This window comes from Ptychodera flava, chromosome 18, assembly GCF_041260155.1.
Source record: "Ptychodera flava strain L36383 chromosome 18, AS_Pfla_20210202, whole genome shotgun sequence".
Lineage (NCBI taxonomy): Eukaryota > Metazoa > Hemichordata > Enteropneusta > Ptychoderidae > Ptychodera > Ptychodera flava.
The window spans coordinates 596687-619596 of record NC_091945.1 but is presented as its reverse complement, the minus strand read 5'-3'; the positions used below and the strand labels follow the sequence as shown (position 1 = coordinate 619596).

Below are 22910 nucleotides of genomic sequence, written 5' to 3'. Positions count from 1 at the left end.
CTTTATTAATAATATCTTTTCTTCTCTGCATATTTCATTCTCATGGACATTGCCAACATTTTGGAATGGTACAGGACTGTTGACATTTGACCGTAGATAAGTTCAGAAATGTCCACGGCAGGATCTTCACAGAAACCTGAGTAGTATTGTGTTAGGATGAGATGCATTTAACTCCCGTTGGAGAACTTTGGAAGAAACTAATTCCATCTGATTCCATTTGTCATTACCTTGATTTTTAAATTCCCGATATGCACTTTACGACACCTGCTTGGGGTCAGCGCAGGATTTGCCCTGTACGTACAATAGAACAATGTGTCCAATTGCCCAGACAAATTTAGGACATATGTATAAGCAAGGTGTATGTATAATCTGTTGTTTGCACTGATATCAGGTCTCATCCGACGTTTGACTTCATCACAGCCATTCACTCTAGGGGACAACCAACATTGCTCTTCGCGCAAAAAGATGTTTGCAAAGGTTGGGCGAATTTCCTAATATCAGCGCAAGAGGAAAGGGCAGGAGTGAAGACAAGGTTTTTGTTACCAGGACAGGGGAATTTTATTTCTTTGTTCAACGGCCGGTGAGGTCGATTTGGCCGGTAGTTTTTGGCAAATTTGGGTATGCGCGGGAGGCGGCAGACGAACGTGGCCGGGCCGATCGAAAACGAAGGGGGACCTTAGTGGTAGGGAGCGCCAAATTTGAAGAACGTGTTTTCCTTGTTGTGGGTAGTCGGTGGGAGAGGAAGGCTGTCAAATGGCAGCGTGAAGACTGTTGAAAACTGCCATAAATCCTGTTCAAACTTTAGACACGTTTAAAATACCTTATAAAGTATATACTGCTTAGTAAAATTGTGTCAATGGCGAAACCCCAAACCCCCACCGCTCGAAAATTAATATATTAATCGACTCATACTTAACCTGTAACCAGACTCTTTTAACGTCAAATGCACGGGGTTTATTGAATATGAAAACGATATTCCTGTAACGCAAAGAACGCATTTTCCTTGAAATAGCCAAAAACAATATCTAAAGACATTTTCCCCGATTGTCAAATATTTTTGGGGTAAAATCTTTCCGCCAAACCATGCCGATGTGCGCATGTCTGTGGCATAGTCTGGATCCAGAGACACAAATGCCAAATCCTGTTCTATAAAAAGAACTACATGTAAAGTGGCTATTTGGTTCCGAAAGGTCGCAAGTTCACAACTTTTCAGAATTGTTTTCGTGATTTTACTGTAGCAACAAATTAGCCTTTATTGGAGGGAGAGTTTATAAATAGCCCTGGATTAGCTAGTTTAGGAGACAATCCATTGAACATGTTATTAAATTTGGATATTTGTACCTAAAAATAATCCTAAACTTTGTACAGGAAAACCTCACCTATGATAAGAAGTCCAGTCGGTCATCTGAATGTAACCTGTTGTGTTTACTCAGTCCGTTATACTAGAGTAATGCTGTCAGTTTGTCGCTGATTGATTATCCCTCTTGTCTGTAAAATCTTTACTTGATTAAACTTGTGTGAATCACGGAGGTGCGATAAACTGATGAACGGCAGCCATGTTTGTAATGAATCCCTGATTTTGTGAAATCACAGTTATGTGCAAAAACACGAAATTCATTGAATTTCAGAATTTAGGCCTACAGACATCTATATTACTCACGGGTATACTCGGATGATGCAAAAAAATTAACGGGTTTCATCGAGACTGCTTTGTAATCACTTAACTGCTGCGTGTGACATGTTGCTGACATAATATATAAATGATCGTGGTTTTCAGTTTTAACATGGTGAATAATAACACGATGACGTATCTTGGATCAAGCCCCCCCCCCCCCTCATAGGACAGTGGATCCGATCCCACCCCATATCGGACAGTGGATCCGATCCCACCCCACCCCGTCGGAGAGTGGATCCCATCCCATCCCAATCGGACCGTTGATTTTGCCCCACCCCATCGGACAGTGGGTCGAGCTCCACCCCATCTGAGTATTTTGTCTTGAAGATGTGAAGTGGCAGAAATGCGTACAATCAGGAGGACACAATATCGCATATCTTGTCAAATTCTTTGTTTGTTTTCTTCACATGCCACAATGGATGTCATGATAATCTTAATATCCAAAACGTTGCCAAATATTCAGCTGAATGTTAGCACATTCAGAGTGACGTAGGGCATTACGCAATATTACGACAATAAATAGGCCTACATTAACATTTACGTCATTTAGCCATCTAAATGACGAAAGACAAAAACTGGCCAATCATCTTACAGTGCTTCAAAAGACAAGACAAAAATTGGCTCAGTGACGTAAAATGTTATTGTCTTTGTTGCCGTGATATTGCGTCATGTTTACATAGAGATGCTAAAATGCAAGTTAATCACTAACACTAGAGACAGCGCTATGGATTTTAAGATTGTCATGGCATCGATTGTGCGCTGTGAAAAAAACAAAAATAATTTGAGAAGGTATCGCGTTTTCTCTTAGTGTCTGGTCGACTGTGACTGGCGATGTGACCCGGTATAAAGCTGGGAGAAGAAAACACTGTACTGTAACTTACATTGACGGTATCACTGTGAACAGGGCAAAACAGTCACAACACCTAACCAAACAATAACGATTCATTTTGTAAAAAAGTCCTCTGTTTGCCAGAGATTGAAGAACAAAGAATATGCAGGAATGGAAAATCTGCGAACCTTCTTGTGCCATTCGCAAAATCTTACATTTCTGTAAACGATATTAGAGGACCATCAGTCAGAATCAGTATTTTTAAACCCATTCATTATAAATTTGTTTGCAACCTCGCCAGCCGTGCAATTTCTCCAGCTACTAGCTTCTAATGAAAATCCTGAATACGGTATGGTTAAATGTCAAAATGGTTATTGAACTGAAGTCAATTAAAATATATGTTTCTGTGATAATAGGCCTAAAGGATGGATCCACAAAAGTTCAGTTTTGTCCTGGATCATGTGAAGAAAATTGAGGAACTGATGCGTGCAATGCCAATGGTGCGGTCTGGTGCAATCTTAGAGGTGTTTTCAATTTTGCCTTTTACTAGTAAAACTGTTAGAACACCCCAGGGAGGAGAGCACGAGAGGGGGTGTCCCCTCTCACATCGAAAATTTTGAGAAATTGATGTGTGCAAAGGTGCAATCTGAGAGGTGTTTCAATTTATTTTGCACCAAAAATTGAGTAACCCCCTTCTTTTTCTCCACATTTTGAGCAACCCCCTTGTAGCTTTCAATTTTTGAGTGGCCCCCTTCGGATTCCTCCGACCCCCAGGCGGTATATATCGACGGCTCCCTTACTAACTACAATGAGTTTTAAATTATTGACCATTCAACGCTTTCACAGCAGGTAGAAGAGAGATTATGATGAGCAAACTATCATGACACTATTCTAGCAATTCAAGGATTTAATGTTACTTTCATTTACAGACACATCCTAGAAAATATCTCTTGTATTGAAATCATTGAGCAGTGATTATTCCAGAGTTACTCGTCTCTGACTGACATCACTTAGCGGAAACTGAACACACACCAACTGAGAACAGATCACGTCCGCCCTTTTCATGATAATAAGTACATCGCTTGACGAAGTAAAGTTGCAAAATGAGATTGCGAAAAGAAGCGCAGTTATATATCATGAATAGACACATTTTGACAGGAAAAGCCATAGATATTGACTTCTTTGTATCTCTTATCATGTTATTGAATATATTCTTAAGTATTTTGACTACATTTAAACTCATATAGTCGTCGGAACTGCGCTCAAAGGTCGTATGGGACCCATATGACCCATGGCAACAATGTATCCAAGGCACAATGGTGATTGATGACAGTTAAAACATGTCTGTCATAATCTATCATCGTATAATTTAAATATTGCAGCTATGATGATGAGGTGCATCTTGATGTCGTGAGCGAAATACATTGATTGTAAACAAGAAACTCGCTCAGGACCAGTTCCGACGACTATATCGCCTTTAAACTCATCCAAAATCATAAATACGAAGATGATATTTATGAAAGAAGCTTAATATTGCTGAGAATTATATGCACATCAGATGTAGAACCTGTGTCAGATGAAACAAAGTGCCAAAGTAATACCTAGTTGGCCATTTTGATCGAGGGAGATGACGATGGATTTTGTCCGCAGAAAGACGTCCAGTGGCGACTTTATAAGTACCCTTCCACTTTTGCGCTTGCATTGTACAGATCGTTTTAACATATGAGTAAAAATGCCAGAGTAGAGGATTGATTCGCTATCATGTCTAGGGACAAGGAAAATTAGAAAGTATACTATATGGTCTGTTACTGTATCTTCGTCTATTTGGCGTGTGTGGTTCTTTCACTACGATTAATTATTTCACGTCAAGTATTGCAATTACTTATATTACTGGAGTACAACTGATGAATACACTCTCGTCACTGTATCAATACGTCATGATGAAAACGTTGTCAAAGCAGGAAATGCATCCAGTCTGTAACCAGTGGCAATTATGCAACAGCAGCTTTTGTAAGCGCTGCTGAAACATAGAGGGTACTCCGGGCGGGAAACACTCTGTCCCGAACTGAGTAAAGGTACTCTGGACAGTTCAACAACGAAACATGCGCACGAACTCTATGGGTAGGGGAGGCCAAGCCTCTACATTTTTGGCCAAATACTGATGTCAAAATCTACACAGATTGGAAATTCATGCCTTCTTTCCAAATAGAACAAACTGGCCAGTTCTGTAGGGGGCCGTAAATATTACGGCTTGGTGGGGAATGGGGATTTACGTACTGAAGAATATACTGCCTGGCAGGGTAAATGGTTAGGGAGCATTCAGTTATTATGGCTGGGGGTGGGCCGGCAAAATCCAGGGGAGGGGGGGTCACCTCAAATTTGAAAACTGCAATGGGGCCCCCTTTGCAGTTCAGGGGGGTCATGTATTTTTCAAACAACTCAGAGGGGGGGCACTTAATTTTCATAAGTATCCGTCCCATCAAAAAGCAGTTTCAGTGTTCAGAAGTATTCTGGAATATAAAATAATTCGTTGCACGATTTCATTCTCAGTCAACTGTAAATCTGAACAAAAGTATAATTATCTGTCACATGGACATCTTGACTTGACAACTCTGAGGCTTGTCTTATTGTAAATCAAGCTCACTGCACTGAGGGCAATGAACAATTCCTATTACTTACATATTAGAGATATAGCAAGTTTTGTCAGGGAAATTATTTAACAGTTACCTGTACTGAGACTACTAGTACCATGAAAAGTTAAATAATACTTTTAGGTGAAATTCCAATATCATAATTGCTGTCCACATCTGAACTTTTAAATATCCTATTTGAATCAAGTACATTTGTATCAATTATCAAACACCTATAAAAGCGCAAATTAATTTAGTTTAGCATTGTAAAAAATTATTCTTAGTTTTCTCATAGACTCCAATGTATAGTGAATCAACATTTCGGTGAAATTTCAAAATCCAATTTTTTGCACACATATTAACCTTTAAACATCCTAGGCTAACTAAGTACTTTAAAATGAATTATCAAATGTCTATAAATACACAGATTTTGATAGTTTTGTATTGAAAAAAAAATCATATTTTCCTCATAGACTCCCATGTACAGTGAATCTACATTTTGGTATAATTCCAAAATCCAATTTCTGGCGAACACATCCCTTTGTTACCACCCTAATCTATTAAAGTACATTAGTATCAATTTTTGTCATCTTGAAAGGGGGGATCATCAATTTTTTGGTACAATGGGTAGGGGGTTCACTTATTTTGACTGATGCGAAGGAAGAATTTGCCGGCCCACCCCCGGCCATAATAACTGAACGCTTCCTTAAAGCTGTGCTTCAAGTCATACATTTATACATGTTACAGATGTTATGCTTATAATATAAACACAGAATCTATACCAATTTAAACTCTCCCAGTATCCTCTAGCAGAGAGATGCAGCAACTTAACGCAAGCATAAAACTGATAAAAAATGCAGTCTTTGTGGTCACTGCTTTATACTGCTATGTGTGTTTGATTGCCAGGCAGCTGTAAAGCGGTGAATGCATGGAGGAGGTCACAAATATTTGACGTTCAAGTGACGTTATTAGGTGATAATTCAGGACTCGAAATTAGCGGTAGTCCCGCGTCCACAGACTACCAAATTTTCTCTGGGGCTACCAAAATCCATGAAATGGTAGCCCACATGGACTATCAAAGCCTGGGACCTGAAATCCAGTCAGTACTTGGCATGCCATGTCTGGTCTGTCACTTTGGGACCAGCTAAATGCAGTCAAACCTAGCTGGACAAAGAAATGCCAGGCTATGACTTTGTTATGCAAATTACGAAGATGACCGTGCAGCGGAACTTTGCAATAAAGTTTCTTTATCTGAACTGCCGTACCTGATGACAGGCACAGGAAATGATAGCCAATGAAAATGCATTTTTGTTGCATTTTGATCATAATATATCAATCACAATTACACAGAAATTATATGCCTCCCTCACAGAAAGCCTGTGGTCTATTGTTAGCCCTGCTACAGTATGTCTCAGTGCTGAGAAGGTCGTATCGTTGTCATGACAACTATCAAACTTTGCATACAACTTTGCCAGTGAAACCGGTCGTCAATAGGTCACCAAACTTTTGAATACCACTAACATTCACTATACCTATTTCCTTGGGTATTTATGGTGTGCAATATTTATTTACTTTATTTATTTATTGCTCAACAACACACTCAAGGAGTGCGGTAAGGCAAAAATTACAAAACTCAGCAAACACTGGATGAAGCTGCTGCTGGGGGAGGAACTAAGGGACTGGACATAAATTACAGGGGGGGGTGGGCCGGTGTTTTTCGAAAAACCGCTGCGTAAAAAATAGTGACCCTTCAAAAGTTCATGCACAAAAATTAGTGACCCTCCCCCTTATCCGTGCATGAAAATAAGTGACCCTCCCCTGTTACTCAATACCCCCAAAAAAAACCCGCAATGTGTTAAAGACCCCCTTCTGACTTGCTATACTTTTTAAGTCGCCCTTCCGTAAAGAAGGCAAAATGTGGCCGATATAACGCGTTGTCCAAGAAATATCAAATCATATGTGTGTGATAATTCATGTAAATGTACTTTGCTTGAAGTGGCAGGTAAAAAGTGTATGCCTGTACAAAAAATGTAATTTTTAGATTTTATCGATAATGTTGATTCACTATACATGTAGTCGACTATAAGAAAACTACGAACGTGTATTTTCCAGTATAAAACTAGCTATATCTGTTCATATACAGATGTTTAATAACTGATATAGATATACTTGATTAGCATGGGTTGTTTACAAGTGCACATGTGAACAAGATATTTGATTTTGGAATTTCTGTCAAAATGTTGATCCACTATACATGGGAGTCTATGACAAAAGTATACATGGGAGTCTATGACAACACTGTCAAAAAATTTTCAGAATTAAAAATTTGCACTATTTGTGCATATATGGACCCTCAATAATTGACATAATTGTGCTTGATTAGAAGAGGGTGGTAAAATGTGCATCTGTGTACAATAACTTTGTTTTTGGAATTTCGCATAAAATGTTGATCCACTATACATGGGAGTCTATGACAAAACTGTAAAAAAAATTTTCAGAATTAAAAATATGCACTATTTGTGTATATAGACCCTGAATAATTGACATAATTGTGCTTGATTAGAAGAGGGTGGTAACACGTGCATCTGTGTACAATAACTTTGTTTTTGGAATTTCGCATGAAATGTGGATCCATTATACATTGTAGTCTATGAAGAAACTATGAATAATTTTTTTTAAATACAAAACTTGGCAAATCTGTGTATTTATGTATGCTTGATTATTGATATTTATGTTCTTGATTAGACTAGAGTGGTTACAAGTCCATGTGTGTGTAAGAAATTTGATTTTGGAATTTCACTGAAATGTTGATTCACTATACATGGCAGTCTATGGTGAAACCCTATGAATAATTTTTTCCAATACAAAAATAGGTAAATCTGTGCATTATGTACACTGAATATTGGTACTAATGTTCATGATAGACTAGAGTGGTTTCAAGTCAATGGTTGTGCAAGAAATTGATTTTGGCATATCACTTAAATGTCAATTCACTATACATGGCAGTCTATGATGAAACTATGAATAATTTTTTTCCAATAAAAAAATAGGAAAATCTGTGCATTTATGTACACTTGATTATTGGTATTAATGTTCATGATTAGACTAGAGTAGTTTCAAGTCAATGGGTGTGCAAGAAATTTGATTTTGGAATTTCACTGAAATGTCCATTCACTATACATGGCAGTCTATGATGAAACTATGAATAATTTTTTTCCAATACAAAACTTGGTAAACCTGTGCATTTATGTACACCTAATTATTAGTATTAATATTCATGATTAGACTAGAGTGGTTTCAAGTCAATGGTTGTGCAAGAAATTTGATTTTGGAATTTCACCAAAATGTTGATTCACTATACATTGTAGGCTATGAGGAAACTACAAATAACTCATAGGTTATCTGATCCTAGATTGTTATTCAAAAGTTGTTCGACCTGAAGCTTCCAGTTGTTATTGATGACACTATGCACTATTCTGAACAGTTTGTATTCTGTCAATGTCCTCAAAACATTAAAAAATGTACATACAGCGACATGAACGTTTGACACCGACCTATACCCAATGTATTGTCAATGGGAGAATGATGTCAAATAAGTAATCTCCCAAATTGTTATTGAAAGAGTTATTATAGGGGACAGTTATGCACAATAGTGTTGAATAAGTAGAAATCATGACAACTTAAATCAATGTGGCTGCTTGGATCATCAATACATTGTTTATTATACCTGAAATTTGCGCCCGAAGGGCGCGCCGAAAATGGTAATGGCAGAAAATGAAAGTGCCAGGAGGTATTTTTTCTTTTTTCAGTATTCCATAACGTGCACATGCAATTTCAGCTTTGATGCATGAAAAAAGGTGACCCTCCCCCATAGGCTTGCACAAAATTTTATGACCCTTCAAAAATGCTTGCGCGAAAAATGGCGACCCACCCCCCAAAACACCGCCCCCCCCCCCCTGTAATTGTGTCCAGTCCCTAACACACAAGAAATAATCATCAAATGACTAGAAAATTCACTTTATGGGCAGAATCTTGAAAATAGCTTTTTCTTGTCCGGTTAACGGAAAAAGATATCCCTGAAGTAAAATATGCATGGGCTACCAACCATTGTCATTGGGCTACGACTTCAGAAAATTGTAGCCAAAGTGGACTACCAGGGAAAAAAGTTATTTCGAGCCCTGTACTCCCGGCCTGTACTTAGAGCAATTGCCACAAGCGAATATTTTTGCATAAAAAAAGATATCCCTGAACTAAAATATGCATGGGCTACCAGCCACGGACCCGTGCGAGCTGACGATGCATCATCATTGGCACGTCGCCCTCTTCCGTCATTCAATATTAATTCTTTTGTAAAAAACTAGCTGGGGGTATTGAATCCACGCACAGTACAACTGATCTCTCTGAAGTAAAATATGCATGGGCTACCAGCCATTGTCATTGGGCTACCACTTCAGAAAATTGTAGCCCAAGTGGACTACCAGGGAAAAAAGTTTTTTAGAGCCCTGTAATTAAAGCAATTGCCACAAGCGAATATTTTTGCGTAAGCCCCCCCCCCCCCATTCCCTGGTTGTTCATCATTTGTTAGTACCCCATTCACTGATAATCGATTTTGAGTGACCCCCACCCATTCTTCCGACTTACTTTAACAATATGACTATTGATGCCGGGGGTTAACGTTGCCGTCACGTTGGTTCGGTCTAGAGTCGAGGAACTCTGTAGAGAGTGCCTAGTAGTCAGAAGAGAGATTGAAAATTTGGCAATCCAAATCTTCCAGCATATTGCAAAGTCGCGTACAGGCAGCGAACGGCCGCCTTTAGTATATCTTCTGTTTGATATTTCCAATACAAAAGAACCGTAAAAAATAAAGACGAGATTTGTCACAGGTTTGGTAGACTTGTCCCAAGTCTGTGGGCATATATAAAAACTGAGTCAATTGATGAGATATTCTTAGAGTGTCACCCTGATAGTGAACTGATCTCGAAATTGAAGCATTATATATTGGCTAGCCAATAACTATTGGGTACGCCCGAGAGAAGCCAAGCGACTGGTGGACCACCATAGAATTTTGGTAAATTGACAACCATTAGTATCTTCACTCCCTTCTGAAGTGATAGGGATCCACCACATCATTATCATCTTCGCTTTCCAAGATCTCTTGTCCCGGCAGCTGGATGCTTTCCGAAAACAGAGTAGTTACTGATAGTGGGAAGTAACGGACCCGTGCGAGCTGACGATGCATCATCATTGGCACGTCGCCCTCTTCCGTCATTCAATATTAATTCTTTTGTAAAAAAACTAGCTGGGGGTATCTTCAACTTTATTTAACATTTTAATGACCTCCCAGAGATATGTGGAAATCATATGAATAAACCTGTATTTTTTGTGATAGACGCATAAATTGCATTCAGCGTGCAGATGATCTAGTTCTTATGTCAGAAACTAAAGATGGATTACAAAACTGCATGTCTTCATAAATTAATGTGTTACAGCAAGAAGTAGAATCTTGGTATAAATACTAATAAAACGGAGCTTTAATACAAAGTAACAGGCCCCTAAATAATATATACTTAAGACTTTGTTATAAAATATAAACAGCAGTTAGGGAATTTTGATATTTAGGAATGATATTCACACCAAATGGAAAATTTAAAACTAACAATGTCATGCTCAAAATAAGGCTTCTAAAGTTTTATTTATACTGCGATGTACACACTATATCATTCTGAAAAAAAAATCTCCCTATCACTTTGCGTTAAGCTATTTAATCAACTTATTTCACCTATTTTATTATATGTTGGGCACATGAAATAATAAATGTTAATAATAGTAAAGAACATGTTTCTAAGCAATTTTATCGTTTCATTTTTGAGAAAGCAAATTTACACCAATTCCTCAGGGTAAAAACTAATAGATAAAAACGCATAAAATTTTATGCGTTTTTATCTATTAATTTTTACCCTGAGGAAGGCAATCTGTGCATTGCCGAAACGTCGGTTTTATTAATAAAGATCGTTTGAAGATTGAAGAAATTGGTCGAGTACGCCTTTCATTTCTCCACACTGTGTCAAGACTTTGCTGTACTCCCGCTTCTTCCTGATGACTTCAATAGTTGCAGTTGGACTGACTCTATTTCTTGGAATTCTATATTTGTATAGAGTAAGTAAATTGCCAGAAACTCATATTTTACAATGTGCTCTAAAAGAACAAAGTGCAAACAACACAAAGTGGATAAAACATGATGAAACGATTCTTGGTCATAGTTATCTTGGTACTGGTATTTTTAACAACAGTCACAGTGTCACAACATGTCAGTCAATTAGAAAAAAATAAATGAAGACATCAACAAATACGTATCGTTTTGTAAGGAAAATAGAGGGCACGAGAGCGCGCTGGTGTAAGTCTTACCCTTTAAATCCACTTTGATCCGAACACACAGTTCACCTTGTTTGCGGTGAAAGCATGAATCATTCTAAACCTTGCCTAAATTGTGCAGCCTGCATCAAAAATTAAAGTACATAGGCCCTAATAGTATTTATTCAGTATTCTAGGCCACCAGCCTTTTTTTACAAAACATGAAAAGTACATACAAGTGAATATATGTGTGGGTCTCATACATATAGTTAACAGTCTCAGCAAACATCTTCTGGAGTGAGGTCTCCCTCAATCTAAAACTGTAGTGTAAAATAAATACTTTGATTTACTTGGGTAGAGGATTTTGCGAATTGAGTAACCTCTTAAATTTCAATAGTGTAAGGGTTATGTAACAACATTCTGGTATAATTTTTTGCGTAAATTACAATACAAGGGGCATATGAGACAAAAATGGAATTCAGTTTCAACTTGGTTTAATAGACATAGCATACACACTCTATTTGCCCTGAGTAAATTACTTTTGGATTCGTCCACTTTCAATATGCAAACTGTGATTAGACACTCGAAATTTACAGTGCTCTCCTTAAAACATCAATAGTGACATCGCTGAGATACTTTTCAACAACTAAATCACTTTTAAAATTAAAAGTACGTAATGTTAAAGACCAGAAACTATAACTTTCACCGGTAAAAGTACACATAGCTTGGAATCATTCTATTGGGGATCCGTGTCTTCGAACAAGAACTTGACGAAGGTCGAGGTGGTAGCGCCCTCGGTGGGCAGGCTATACAACCAAAGGAACGACAGGACAGGGCTGGACGAACGGTGATTTCACTGTCATGGCTACATACCGACTCGCGGACGTGACGTTGCGCAACGGCGTGGGACTCCACCGTCCCCGCTTGTCGAAGAAGCGGATTTCAAGAAAAAGAAAGTGGATGTTCATAGCAGGAAATTCATCGACCATGGCTTGGTTTCGGTATCTCAATCAACCATCAGGTGATAAGGCTCCACATAGGCTAATTCAAACATACCGCCCCTTTTTCTGGAAATGGTTAACTTATTGTTTGCATTTCGTCTTCAATGGTTGTTCTTTTATTTCCTCTCGGCCAGGAGCAGCTCCGAAAGTGCGAACTAAGTCCAAGGAACTAGAAGTGACCTTTGAAGTTAGGACCACAGCCAGTAGCGCAGTTTAAATATGACTGGGAATATGGAAGGTAATGTTTTCACGCAACAACCGTTTGCATATATTTGCCGGCCTTGCCACTTGGCGCGGGAGCGTTCAGCAAGAGGTGTCGCTCGCTGTACAGTGTACTGTTCAGAAATGGGTGGTTGCAAAATTTACCAACGTACCAGCACAGAGCGTGAAATGTTGACTGACTTTGGCCTGGTTTTCGTTTCAATGTAATAAGTTCCGAGTAGGTACACTTGGTTGTCGCTTCACATCAGTAACAAGGCAATGATATCGTGGGTGCGAGACGGCTAGAGTCGGCGATGGTAATATTGGTGTCCCTAAATTTGAGGCAACAGTTCGATGGTTGAAATTACGCACAGGTATGGCGTATACGTTCGCCTGGCATGTGAAACGTTATCGCTACCAGAATTAAAACTCTCCAAAAGTTGCTTTATTTGCATACACTATTCGGACATGGCTAAATATAGCCAAGAGGAATAAAACAGGAGAGTTCCTTAGACCGAATATATCCCGGCTTGGTAGCTGTCAGCGGCGAGGCACGGTGGTGACATTCAACAAGTATTACTGTGCAACGCGTCTGACCGTGTAGCACAATTTTATAAATAAGTAACGTTTATATGTGGATCCGTCATATATCATAAACTCAGTGAACCCATAATTCAAACAGTCATATAGCAAGTATAACCAAGACAAAAATTTAGCACTTGTTGACATCGCCAGCATAGGGAAATAATATTTCTGTTAAACAAGCATTCAGGCCAGATTAATTTGTAGACATGTTTTTAAAGTCACAGTGGTTGATAGGTTAGCTGGATGTAACAAATAATATTTATGAGGCAATTGATTGTTGCATGTTATTGATGACAGTGGCACCTGTTGACCACCAACCAAGTCGTGAATGTTCTCCACATATTTTAACAGAGAAGGAATAAAGCCATTTAAAACCAATGTCAATGTATTTCAATGATCTACGATAATGACATGAAAGGCACAACTGAATGTGTAAGGATAACAGTGATGAGAAGTGATGATGTTCAGTTTGGTGATATGAAGGTTGCTATAGTTACAAGAGAATCACAGATTTAGCATGGCCTGATAAAACATTTCAATATGTAGTTTTGATGTGTGGAATTCAAGGGGTCAGTGATTAAAAGCATGTTATGATACGCTTGTGTGCTGGCTTATTTTGATATGTGTGTACATGTGCAAGACAGCTTTGATCAATGCATACTGTACCCCATCTATGGACTCAATGAAGCAAAATTATTATTTGTAGTTGTGAGTGTCTACTTTGTACCTTCATCAGGAATGCAATCTTTAAAAGTGATTAATGATTGTTTCCACTGAATTTGAGTGTAGTAACCAGTTTTACATTCTGACCTGACTCATTCCAACATTATCAGAAGATCTTTTGTTATTTGTAATGATTTGGAGGCATAACTCATAATAAAATGCTTACAGAGAGTCATAAAATAATGACTAACTAAGAATTTATAGGGTTACAAGCTTGTGAAACTGGTGACACGGTTACAATGACATTGCCAGGCACTTTTCAATTTTGTTTTATCTTCCATTGTCCATGACAGCTGTAGTTGGATTGAAATCAAAAGTTCTAAAGTTTGATTATATGGTCATTAGCAATTAGGTTCTCCATCAACATTATGATACCAGAAAGGGATGTAGGGTTTGAAATAATTGCCAAAAGAATTACAATGTTTACACAAGTCAAACTAACATACAATCCGATTATAAGCAAATACCAATTGCGTTTATCAAACTATGAATAATTTGCACATTGATAGCGTTGTACTGGTGTTGAAAATACTTGGCATCAACTGTGTCTCAGCGTTGTACTGGTGTTGGAAATACTTGGCATCAACAGTCTCAGCGTTAAAGAGTTTTTATGCAAGATAAAAGCAAGTTTGGCCATGGTGGTATCCTGGACTAATGATTTTTGGAATTGTACATTTGAGGTCTTTAACATATTTATGAAACAAAGTACATAGCTACTGCATGATTGCAGGCAGATGTTAGGGCTTCAAGCTTTACAGTGATTTATATGTGCATGCTGAAACAGTAACACTGGCATGGCTGGTACATTTGAAAAATGAAAAGATATATTTTAGATACTTTGAATATCAGAATTAAGAATGCTTCTTGCTGAGATGCAGGAAGTTGAAATTGGTCAGTTTTAAAAACTGCTGAGTCAGCATTCTTTTTACTGATTCTTTTCGTTGAATTGAACAGTGAATGAAGTCTCAAGATGAAGTATTGGTACACATTGTGTCAGCACTGTTAGGGGCTATGGAGATTGTCAGCACTGTAAGGGGCTATGGAGATTGTCAGCACTGTAAGGGGCTATGGAGATTGTCAGCACTGTTAGGTGCTATGGAGATTGTCAGCACTGTTAGGGGCTATGGAGATTGTCAGCACTGTTAGGGGCTATGGAGATTGTCAGCACTGTTAGGGGCTATGGAGATTGTCAGCACTGTTAGGGGCTATGGAGATATGTCAGCACTGTAAGGGGCTATGGAGATATGTCAGCACTGTTAGGGGCTATGGAGATTGTCAGCACTGTTAGGGGCTATGGAGATTGTCAGCACTGTAGGGGCTATGGAGATTGTCAGCACTGTTAGGGGCTATGGAGATTGTCAGCACTGTTAGGTGCTATGGAGATTGTCAGCACTGTTAGGGGCTATGGAGATTGTCAGCACTGTTAGGTGCTATGGAGATTGTCAGCACTGTTAGGGGCTATGGAGATTGTCAGCACTGTTAGGGGCTATGGAGATTGTCAGCACTGTTAGGGGCTATGGAGATATGTCAGCACTGTAAGGGGCTATGGAGATATGTCAGCACTGTTAGGGGCTATGGAGATATGTCAGCACTGTTAGGGGCTATGGAGATTGTCAGCACTGTTAGGGGCTATGGAGATTGTCAGCACTGTTAGGGCTATGGAGATTGTCAGCACTGTTAGGGCTATGGAGATTGTCAGCACTGTTAGGTGCTATGGAGATTGTCAGCACGTTAGGGGCTATGGAGATTGTCAGCACTGTTAGGGGCTATGGAGATTGTCAGCACTGTTAGGGGCTATGGAGATTGTCAGCACTGTTAGGGGCTATGGAGATTGTCAGCACTGTTAGGGGCTATGGAGATTGTCAGCACTGTTAGGGGCTATGGAGATTGTCAGCACTGTTAGGGGCTATGGAGATATGTCAGCACTGTAAGGGGCTGTGGAGATTGTCAGCACTATTAGGGGCTATGGAGATTGTCAGCACTGTTAGGGGCTATGGAGATTGTCAGCACTGTTAGGGGTATGGAGATTGTCAGCACTGTTAGGGGCTATGGAGATTGTCAGCACTGTTAGGGCTATGGAGATTGTCAGCACTGTTAGGGGCTATGGAGATTGTCAGCACTGTTAGGGGCTATGGAGATTGTCAGCACTGTTAGGGGCTATGGAGATTGTCAGCACTGTTAGGTGCTATGGAGATTGTCAGCACTGTTAGGGGCTATGGAGATATGTCAGCACTGTTAGGGCTATGGAGATATGTCAGCACTATTAGGGGCTATGGAGATTGTCAGCACTGTTAGGGGCTATGGAGATATGTCAGCACTGTTAGGGGCTATGGAGATATGTCAGCACTGTTAGGGGCTATGGAGATATGTCAGCACTGTTAGGGGCTATGGAGATATGTCAGCACTGTTAGGGGCTATGGAGATATGTCAGCACTGTTAGGGGCTATGGAGATATGTCAGCACTGTTAGGGGCTATGGAGATAATAATAATAATAATAAGCTTTATTGACGTTATTCCCTCAAAGGTGAACATAGTCAAGAACTAATACTACAAAAATAAGAAAAGGATATTTATCAAAAAATAATAAATATATATATATATAAATATAAGATATAACTTTATGCAGAATATGAAATGTTGGGTAATCTTAAAAAATATCTGTTTCTTGGATAAATGTTGTGAGGTATATCATGCTATCTGTATTGCTCATTATGTAGCAAAATTTGGCTTGCAGATCCCAGTTGTTGAAGTTTTCATTGTTGACTGCTATCGAGTCTAACAATTTTTGTCGTGATTGTGTATGACATGGACAACACATGATATAATGAAATTCGTCCTCAACTGAGTTAGTATCACACCTATTACAAATTCTGTCCTCAGCTTTTAGTTTTGGTCTCATGTGTCTACCTTTCTCAATCATCAGATTATGGTCACTTATTCTCAGCTTGGTAATGTATTTTCTGTCATTTTTATCCTTGATACAGCTTAAATACTTTTCCATTTAAAATCCGTTTTAAACTTTCTATAAACGCGTAATTTGTTATTCTCTCCTGATGATGTCTTTTCTGCATTAACTTCATTTTTCCATTTTAAAATGTAGTCTTACTTATCTTATCTGTTAAGTTTTTCACACTATGTTTATCATTTTGCCAAAAATTACCAACACTCTCCAATCCTGTAATTTCTTGCATTGCAGTTGCCCAGGCCATGTTATTGTTAGTACAAAATACCATCACCTCATGGATCAAAGTATTTTCTTTCTTAGTGTATGTTCTATACCAATATTTAACCATCATTTTCTTGATAAAAGTTAAAAGAGGATGCCTGCCCATCTCACCTCTCACTGCTAAATTAGTTGCTGACTGATTAACTTGGAGAAGTATTTTACACAACTTAAGATTCAATTTTTCAATTGGTGTCCTATCTGAATATTTCTCAGTTCCCCAAATTTCACATCCATAAGTTAGTATAGGCCTAATAACATGGTCAAAAATATGAATCCATGCATGAATATTTATGTTAGCTGATGAACTGACCACTTTTCTAATATAAAAGAACGCTTTCAGTGCCTTCTTGTATAGAGTCTCCTTTGCAATGTCGAACTTCCCATTACATTTGAAGTCTATGCCTAAGTATTTGTAGCTTTGAACAATTTCTAATTTCATACTACTATAATAAAAGTTATATTTATGACGAAGGACCCTAGCATTCTTGTTGAAAACAATGACTTTGGTTTTGTTAGTGTTGACTTCTAAATTCCAGTCATTACAATATGAATGAAGTTTATCAAAGCAACGCTGTAATCCAGCCTCTGATTCTGAAATTAATACAAGATCATCAGCATATAATAGGAAATTGATCAGGGACTGTCCAAATTAACTGGTTCACACCTATCATCAAAGTAACCTGATAAATCGTTAACAAACAGATTAAAAAGAATGGGACTAATATTGCAACCTTGCCTAACTCCTCGCATTGATTTGAACTGTCGTGTGATTCTACCATTAAGTTTTATACTGTATTTGACTTCGTCATACATACTTTTAATTATTTGATAAATATTGCCATTAATATTGTGTGTTAGTAACTTATAATAGAGCCCTTGACGCCAAATACTATCAAATGCCTTTCTAAAATCAACAAATCCTACAAACAACCGATTTATCTTTTCCTTTTATCCTTCGCATTTTCAATGTTTGATTTACTAATATACTTATCAATAACCGATTTTAAGATGAACATGTTGTCTGTTGTTCGAAATCCAGGCCTAAACCCAGCCTGATATTGACTTAGAATATCATGACTCTCAACATATTTATGTAATCTGTATTTAAAACTGAAGTGAAAAGTTTGAGAGACAACTTGATAGAGCTATCCCTCTGTAGTTATTTGGGTTATTTTTATCCCCTGATTTGAAAAGTGGTTTATAATGCTAGTGCGCCAAATGTCTGGAAACTTTTTTGAATTTAAAATACTATTAAAGAGTTTTGTAATTGGTTTCAGAAGGACAGACTGACCACTTATTAACATTTCATTGATTATTTTATCATCACCTGGCGACTTTTTCTTTTTTAACTGTTTAATTGCCTTCATGATTTCAGTGGAAGTAATATCCCCATTCAATTCTTCATTAATTTCCTTACTTTCTAGCTCCTTTATAATTTTGTCTAATTTTGAACTATGGTTATATTTCTTATTTTGATTTGAGAAATGCTTGATCCATTCCTCAACACTTATACTATTACTGATATCATCATTTGTTGGTAAGGAATTGTTGGTTTTAATTCTTTCAATGCACTCCAGAATTGATCTAAGTTACCACCATTCACTTCCGTGATATTATTTAAAAGAGATATGGAGATTGTCAGCACTGTTAGGGGCTATGGAGATTGTCAGCACTGTTAGGGGCTATGGAGATATGTCAGCACTGTAAGGGGCTGTGGGACCATAGCAGATTGTTCAATAAACAGAAATGTCTTGTTCAGATGAAAACTCCCTCTCCTAAATGAAACTGTAGAAGTGCAAAGTTTGGATAGATGTCATCCACAGAGTGAAATGTAACAATTTGCGGTAGGATTCTATCATGTACCTCTGTCTCCATGGTAATGTCAAGTAATTTGCATGACGATGAAGCTGATTTATTTTTTGTTCCATAGTGAAATGGATTAACTTTAAGGAAACACTATATGCATAGTGAAATGGATTAACTTTAAGGAAACACTATATGCATAGTGAAATGGATTAACTTTAAGGAAACACTATGAAAAGGGAAAACAGTTCAAAATCAATGTTCATGTGAAATTCATTACTTGAACTGAGGTAAACCCCCTCTCCCCTATATGAAAATATTTCGCTATTTGAACATTCCACAATCTAAAATAGTTCGTAATCATCAGTATGCTAGTGTGTAAGTTTGTGTGGGTTTCTCTCTCAGTTTCTGTGTCCATCCCTCCTTAGATCAAATTTATAAAGCTCTTTATTCAAAAAATACTGAATCTCATGTGACAAGGCTAGGGAATGTGGAACGTGTGGATAAAAACTTTAATTAGCTGAACAATATGTATCTCAACAATTTATGTACATGTACACATTTGAAGAGTGGACAAATTTGCATAACATTTTGTTCATGACATTGAACAAGTTCCAACAGTTTCCCATAATTGTAAAGTAATTGTGTTATTTGGTAGATAAGTTGATAGGGATTTACTTACTTTCATTTTGTTTAAATTAGCATGATATTCGCATGTTGTGTTTTACCAAGTTTTATCTCCACTGTTAGCAATGTTGTATAGATTGATTGTATACCATCCTGTGTAGTTCTCTGTCATCTTTGCTCTTCTTTTTTGCAGCTACTAGTCAGAAAACTTTCATATTGGTTTACAGTCAGTAAGGATGACCCAAAGCGGATTTAGTCAAATGATGACGAAATCATGATGTCCGATACTGCTGGTCATGCAGCTTGCAAATTTTAGTAGTTGCATAAGGATGCCCTCATTTGTGTAGCTTCTGTCATTAATTTTCTGTCAAATATTCTCTTTTTGAAATTTCTTTGAAAGATCACATTGTTTGTAATTTATTTAGTTTTTCATCCCCACCATATCACATTTGAGCCATGAAAGTCTTACTTTGATCACAGCTATACCAAGTTACAGGGAACATTTGTAGACATTTTACCGCAATCCCTAACTGAGAACAGTCTCATTGATTAAACAGTTTGCACTCAGGTATGTCCAAAAGTGTCTTACACGTACTGACATGTACAAATAGAACCATAATTTGTGGAGTGGTAATTACTGCACTTGAGTTGAAGATGGCTTTCTATGATGTGGGAATTCATTCAGTGACTTGCATGCCATGCATTTAACCCTGTTCCTGCCAAGTCGGTGAAAATCCGTTGAAATTCGGTGTAGCCAGAATCTAAGCACTGGTGACCGTTATTCTCCCAACCGGTGGAAATCGGGCCCTTTTGGGTACCCCCTTTCCTGCCAAGTCGACGGCACTACGTTTTGCTATCCCCTGTGCGTTTAGGGGTCATCCGAGGAGAGGTTTTCTGACAAGGAACGCCTTTTCCCTCGAAATGGGTTCGCAGGGAGTCGATAGACAGGGAAAGGTGCAGAAACCTGTCCGCCAGTCCCCCACACCCGAGGGGGGCTGGTTTTTTTTTACCGCTTTTTAGCGGACTTGGCAGGATAGCATGGTGACGTTTTCTGGCGGAGTTGGACGTACTTGGCTGCCTGGCACTATAGAGATTGCTGCCGAACTTGACCAACTCGGCAATGCTAATCTAGAAGGCTACCTCTTGCAAACGACTTGGCAGATATGCCGATGGTGCGAGACGAAAGTCACTTATTCAGTTGTGCGTGACTGAAAATGAGAACGTATTTTTGACGGGACGGCTCGACTTGTTCCTCCGATGGAACGGATATGAACGACTCGGAAATACCATTACAAATGGTGTCCGACGTACTAAGCTGGGCTTCAGCTCTGCAAGTTCAAGCCAGGCAACGTCCTCACCGCCTTGGCCGTGCCATTCAATGGACGTAGCTTTGGATTTTTTATTTATTCCATCGTCCGAAGTATTGGCTCTGGTTTGCAGGCAAACGTATCCTCTTGCCGACGCATTGGTAACTACGTACCCTGTTTGCGTACAGAGAATTCAAAAGGTGACATAAGGTCAATATGCTGTACGGGGATACCGCCTGCATTTAGCAGGGACTGCTTTTGTTATGCAAACCAGCTAGCAGTACAATATGGCTGCCAGGCATGTGGACACGTCGATGGCTAGAACAATGGAAGCATATTGCGTTGTACCCATGCATCGCAAAAGTGAGACTGACGACTTGGGTGCAGTGACTGGTTATCACTGGTTAGCTGCAGCCCAATCCATGTAGGTACAAACCTGTACCTGACTGAGGACCACTCGATTAAGTCGGTAATGAACGGTAACACTCGTAAGCCAACTCCCAACTGAGCTGGCTAAACTACGTGGAGCTGTGCTTCAATGGCTCAGCCATGTCGTTAATACAACGGCAAAAACGTAGTTTTTGTGCCACACTGCCAAGTCGTTGAAGGTACGTATTCAATTGACCCTACCCTGGGGAAACAGGACAGGTTTGCCGGTGCTGCCGCACCCCTAGCACGACCCCCAGGGTCTCTGACTAACAGACGAGTGAGGTGATGTTTGTGCCTAGTGGACGTGCGCAATACTGAAGGAGTTTATTTCAGAAAAAATAAACATGAAACGGCAATAAAATGACGCACTCCCAGGGGCAAACAAAGCCGGTGACCTCAATTTTTTTCTGCAGTAACCCTTGAGCTCCTTCCCCTGTCTACGGGCATGTAGAAATTATCGAAGTCTAACACGTATAAGTACGGCTAAAACAACCCTGAAAATGGGCGATTTCTGCCAAAATGGCTGGCAGGATAACATGCAGGAGAGCCAATCTTTTGCAGGCACATATTATGGGGCGGTTTTCTACTGACTTGGCAAAATAACGGACAAGGGCGCTCGGCAGGAAAAGGGTTAAAGCTGTTCACCCCTAATTCCCTGTGAGCATTTCATTATCACCATTGATAACTATGGTTTTGGGCCAAACCATGGTGGTGAAAGGGTTAATAAATGACATTACGACACCATTGAAGTGACTTTGTCAGGCTTGGATGCCTGTGAAGGAACTAGCCTCTAATATTTACAGGTGGTTGTTTGCACTGCATTACTCCCTTCATTTGCATATCATTAAAGCTCAGACAGTTGACAGAGACTCATTCACCCCTCTCCCCTGTAATGAAGCTAACAAGTATGTAATTCAATCACTGTAATTCAAACACCATAATCCAGCGGGGACTGTGTCATCAGCGATGACTTGTGTTGTTTATATTTTGTGAATTTGAACAGGGCACTTTCTTCTTTGCTCCATTTGGTAATGGGTAGTGTGCACCTCATCTTGTACTAGATACTTACGCTTATGCCTGTTGGACAACAGGTTGAACAAAAATAATGATAAAATGCATGAATTATTACTAATGATAAACAAGCAAGTTATCAAATCACCAAATGAGAACTTGAAAGTCATTGTCTGTCAGGCAAGTGGTTTAGGTGAAAAAAAATTGAAAAATTACTATATTAAGTTGAATTTCATCATAAGCACAACCACTCTGACTTATATCATCCTTGAAAACCTTTATAGTAATCTTCAAAGCTAATAGCCAGGCAGTTTTTTGAATGCCAGGCATTCAAATTAAAGCCACAGAGAGTCAATGATCTAAGCACTTGATGATACAGATTCAATACCATACATGTAGTGTGATGAAATAAAAGCATTACCCTGATAATGACAATGACTTTCAAGTTCTCATTTGGTGATTTGATAACTTGCTTGTTTATCATTAGTAATAATTCATGCATTTTATCATT

The 22910-nt window shown here is 38.7% G+C and overlaps 1 protein-coding gene across 2 annotated transcripts in view; it reads left to right on the top strand.

Moving 5' to 3' along the window:
- Positions 1–12229: 12229 nt before the first annotated feature.
- Positions 12230–22910, top strand: part of LOC139117946 (hepatocyte nuclear factor 4-gamma-like) — a 56690-nt gene continuing 46009 nt past the window's right edge. The window contains exon 1 of one of the 2 annotated variants that reach the window (XM_070681189.1): positions 12230–12724. In XM_070681189.1, coding sequence (XP_070537290.1) covers positions 12706–12724 — 19 coding nt within the window. In that variant the 5' untranslated portion in view covers positions 12230–12705. The remainder of the gene's footprint in view (positions 12725–22910) is intronic. The other variant, XM_070681191.1, reaches the window with a different exon arrangement.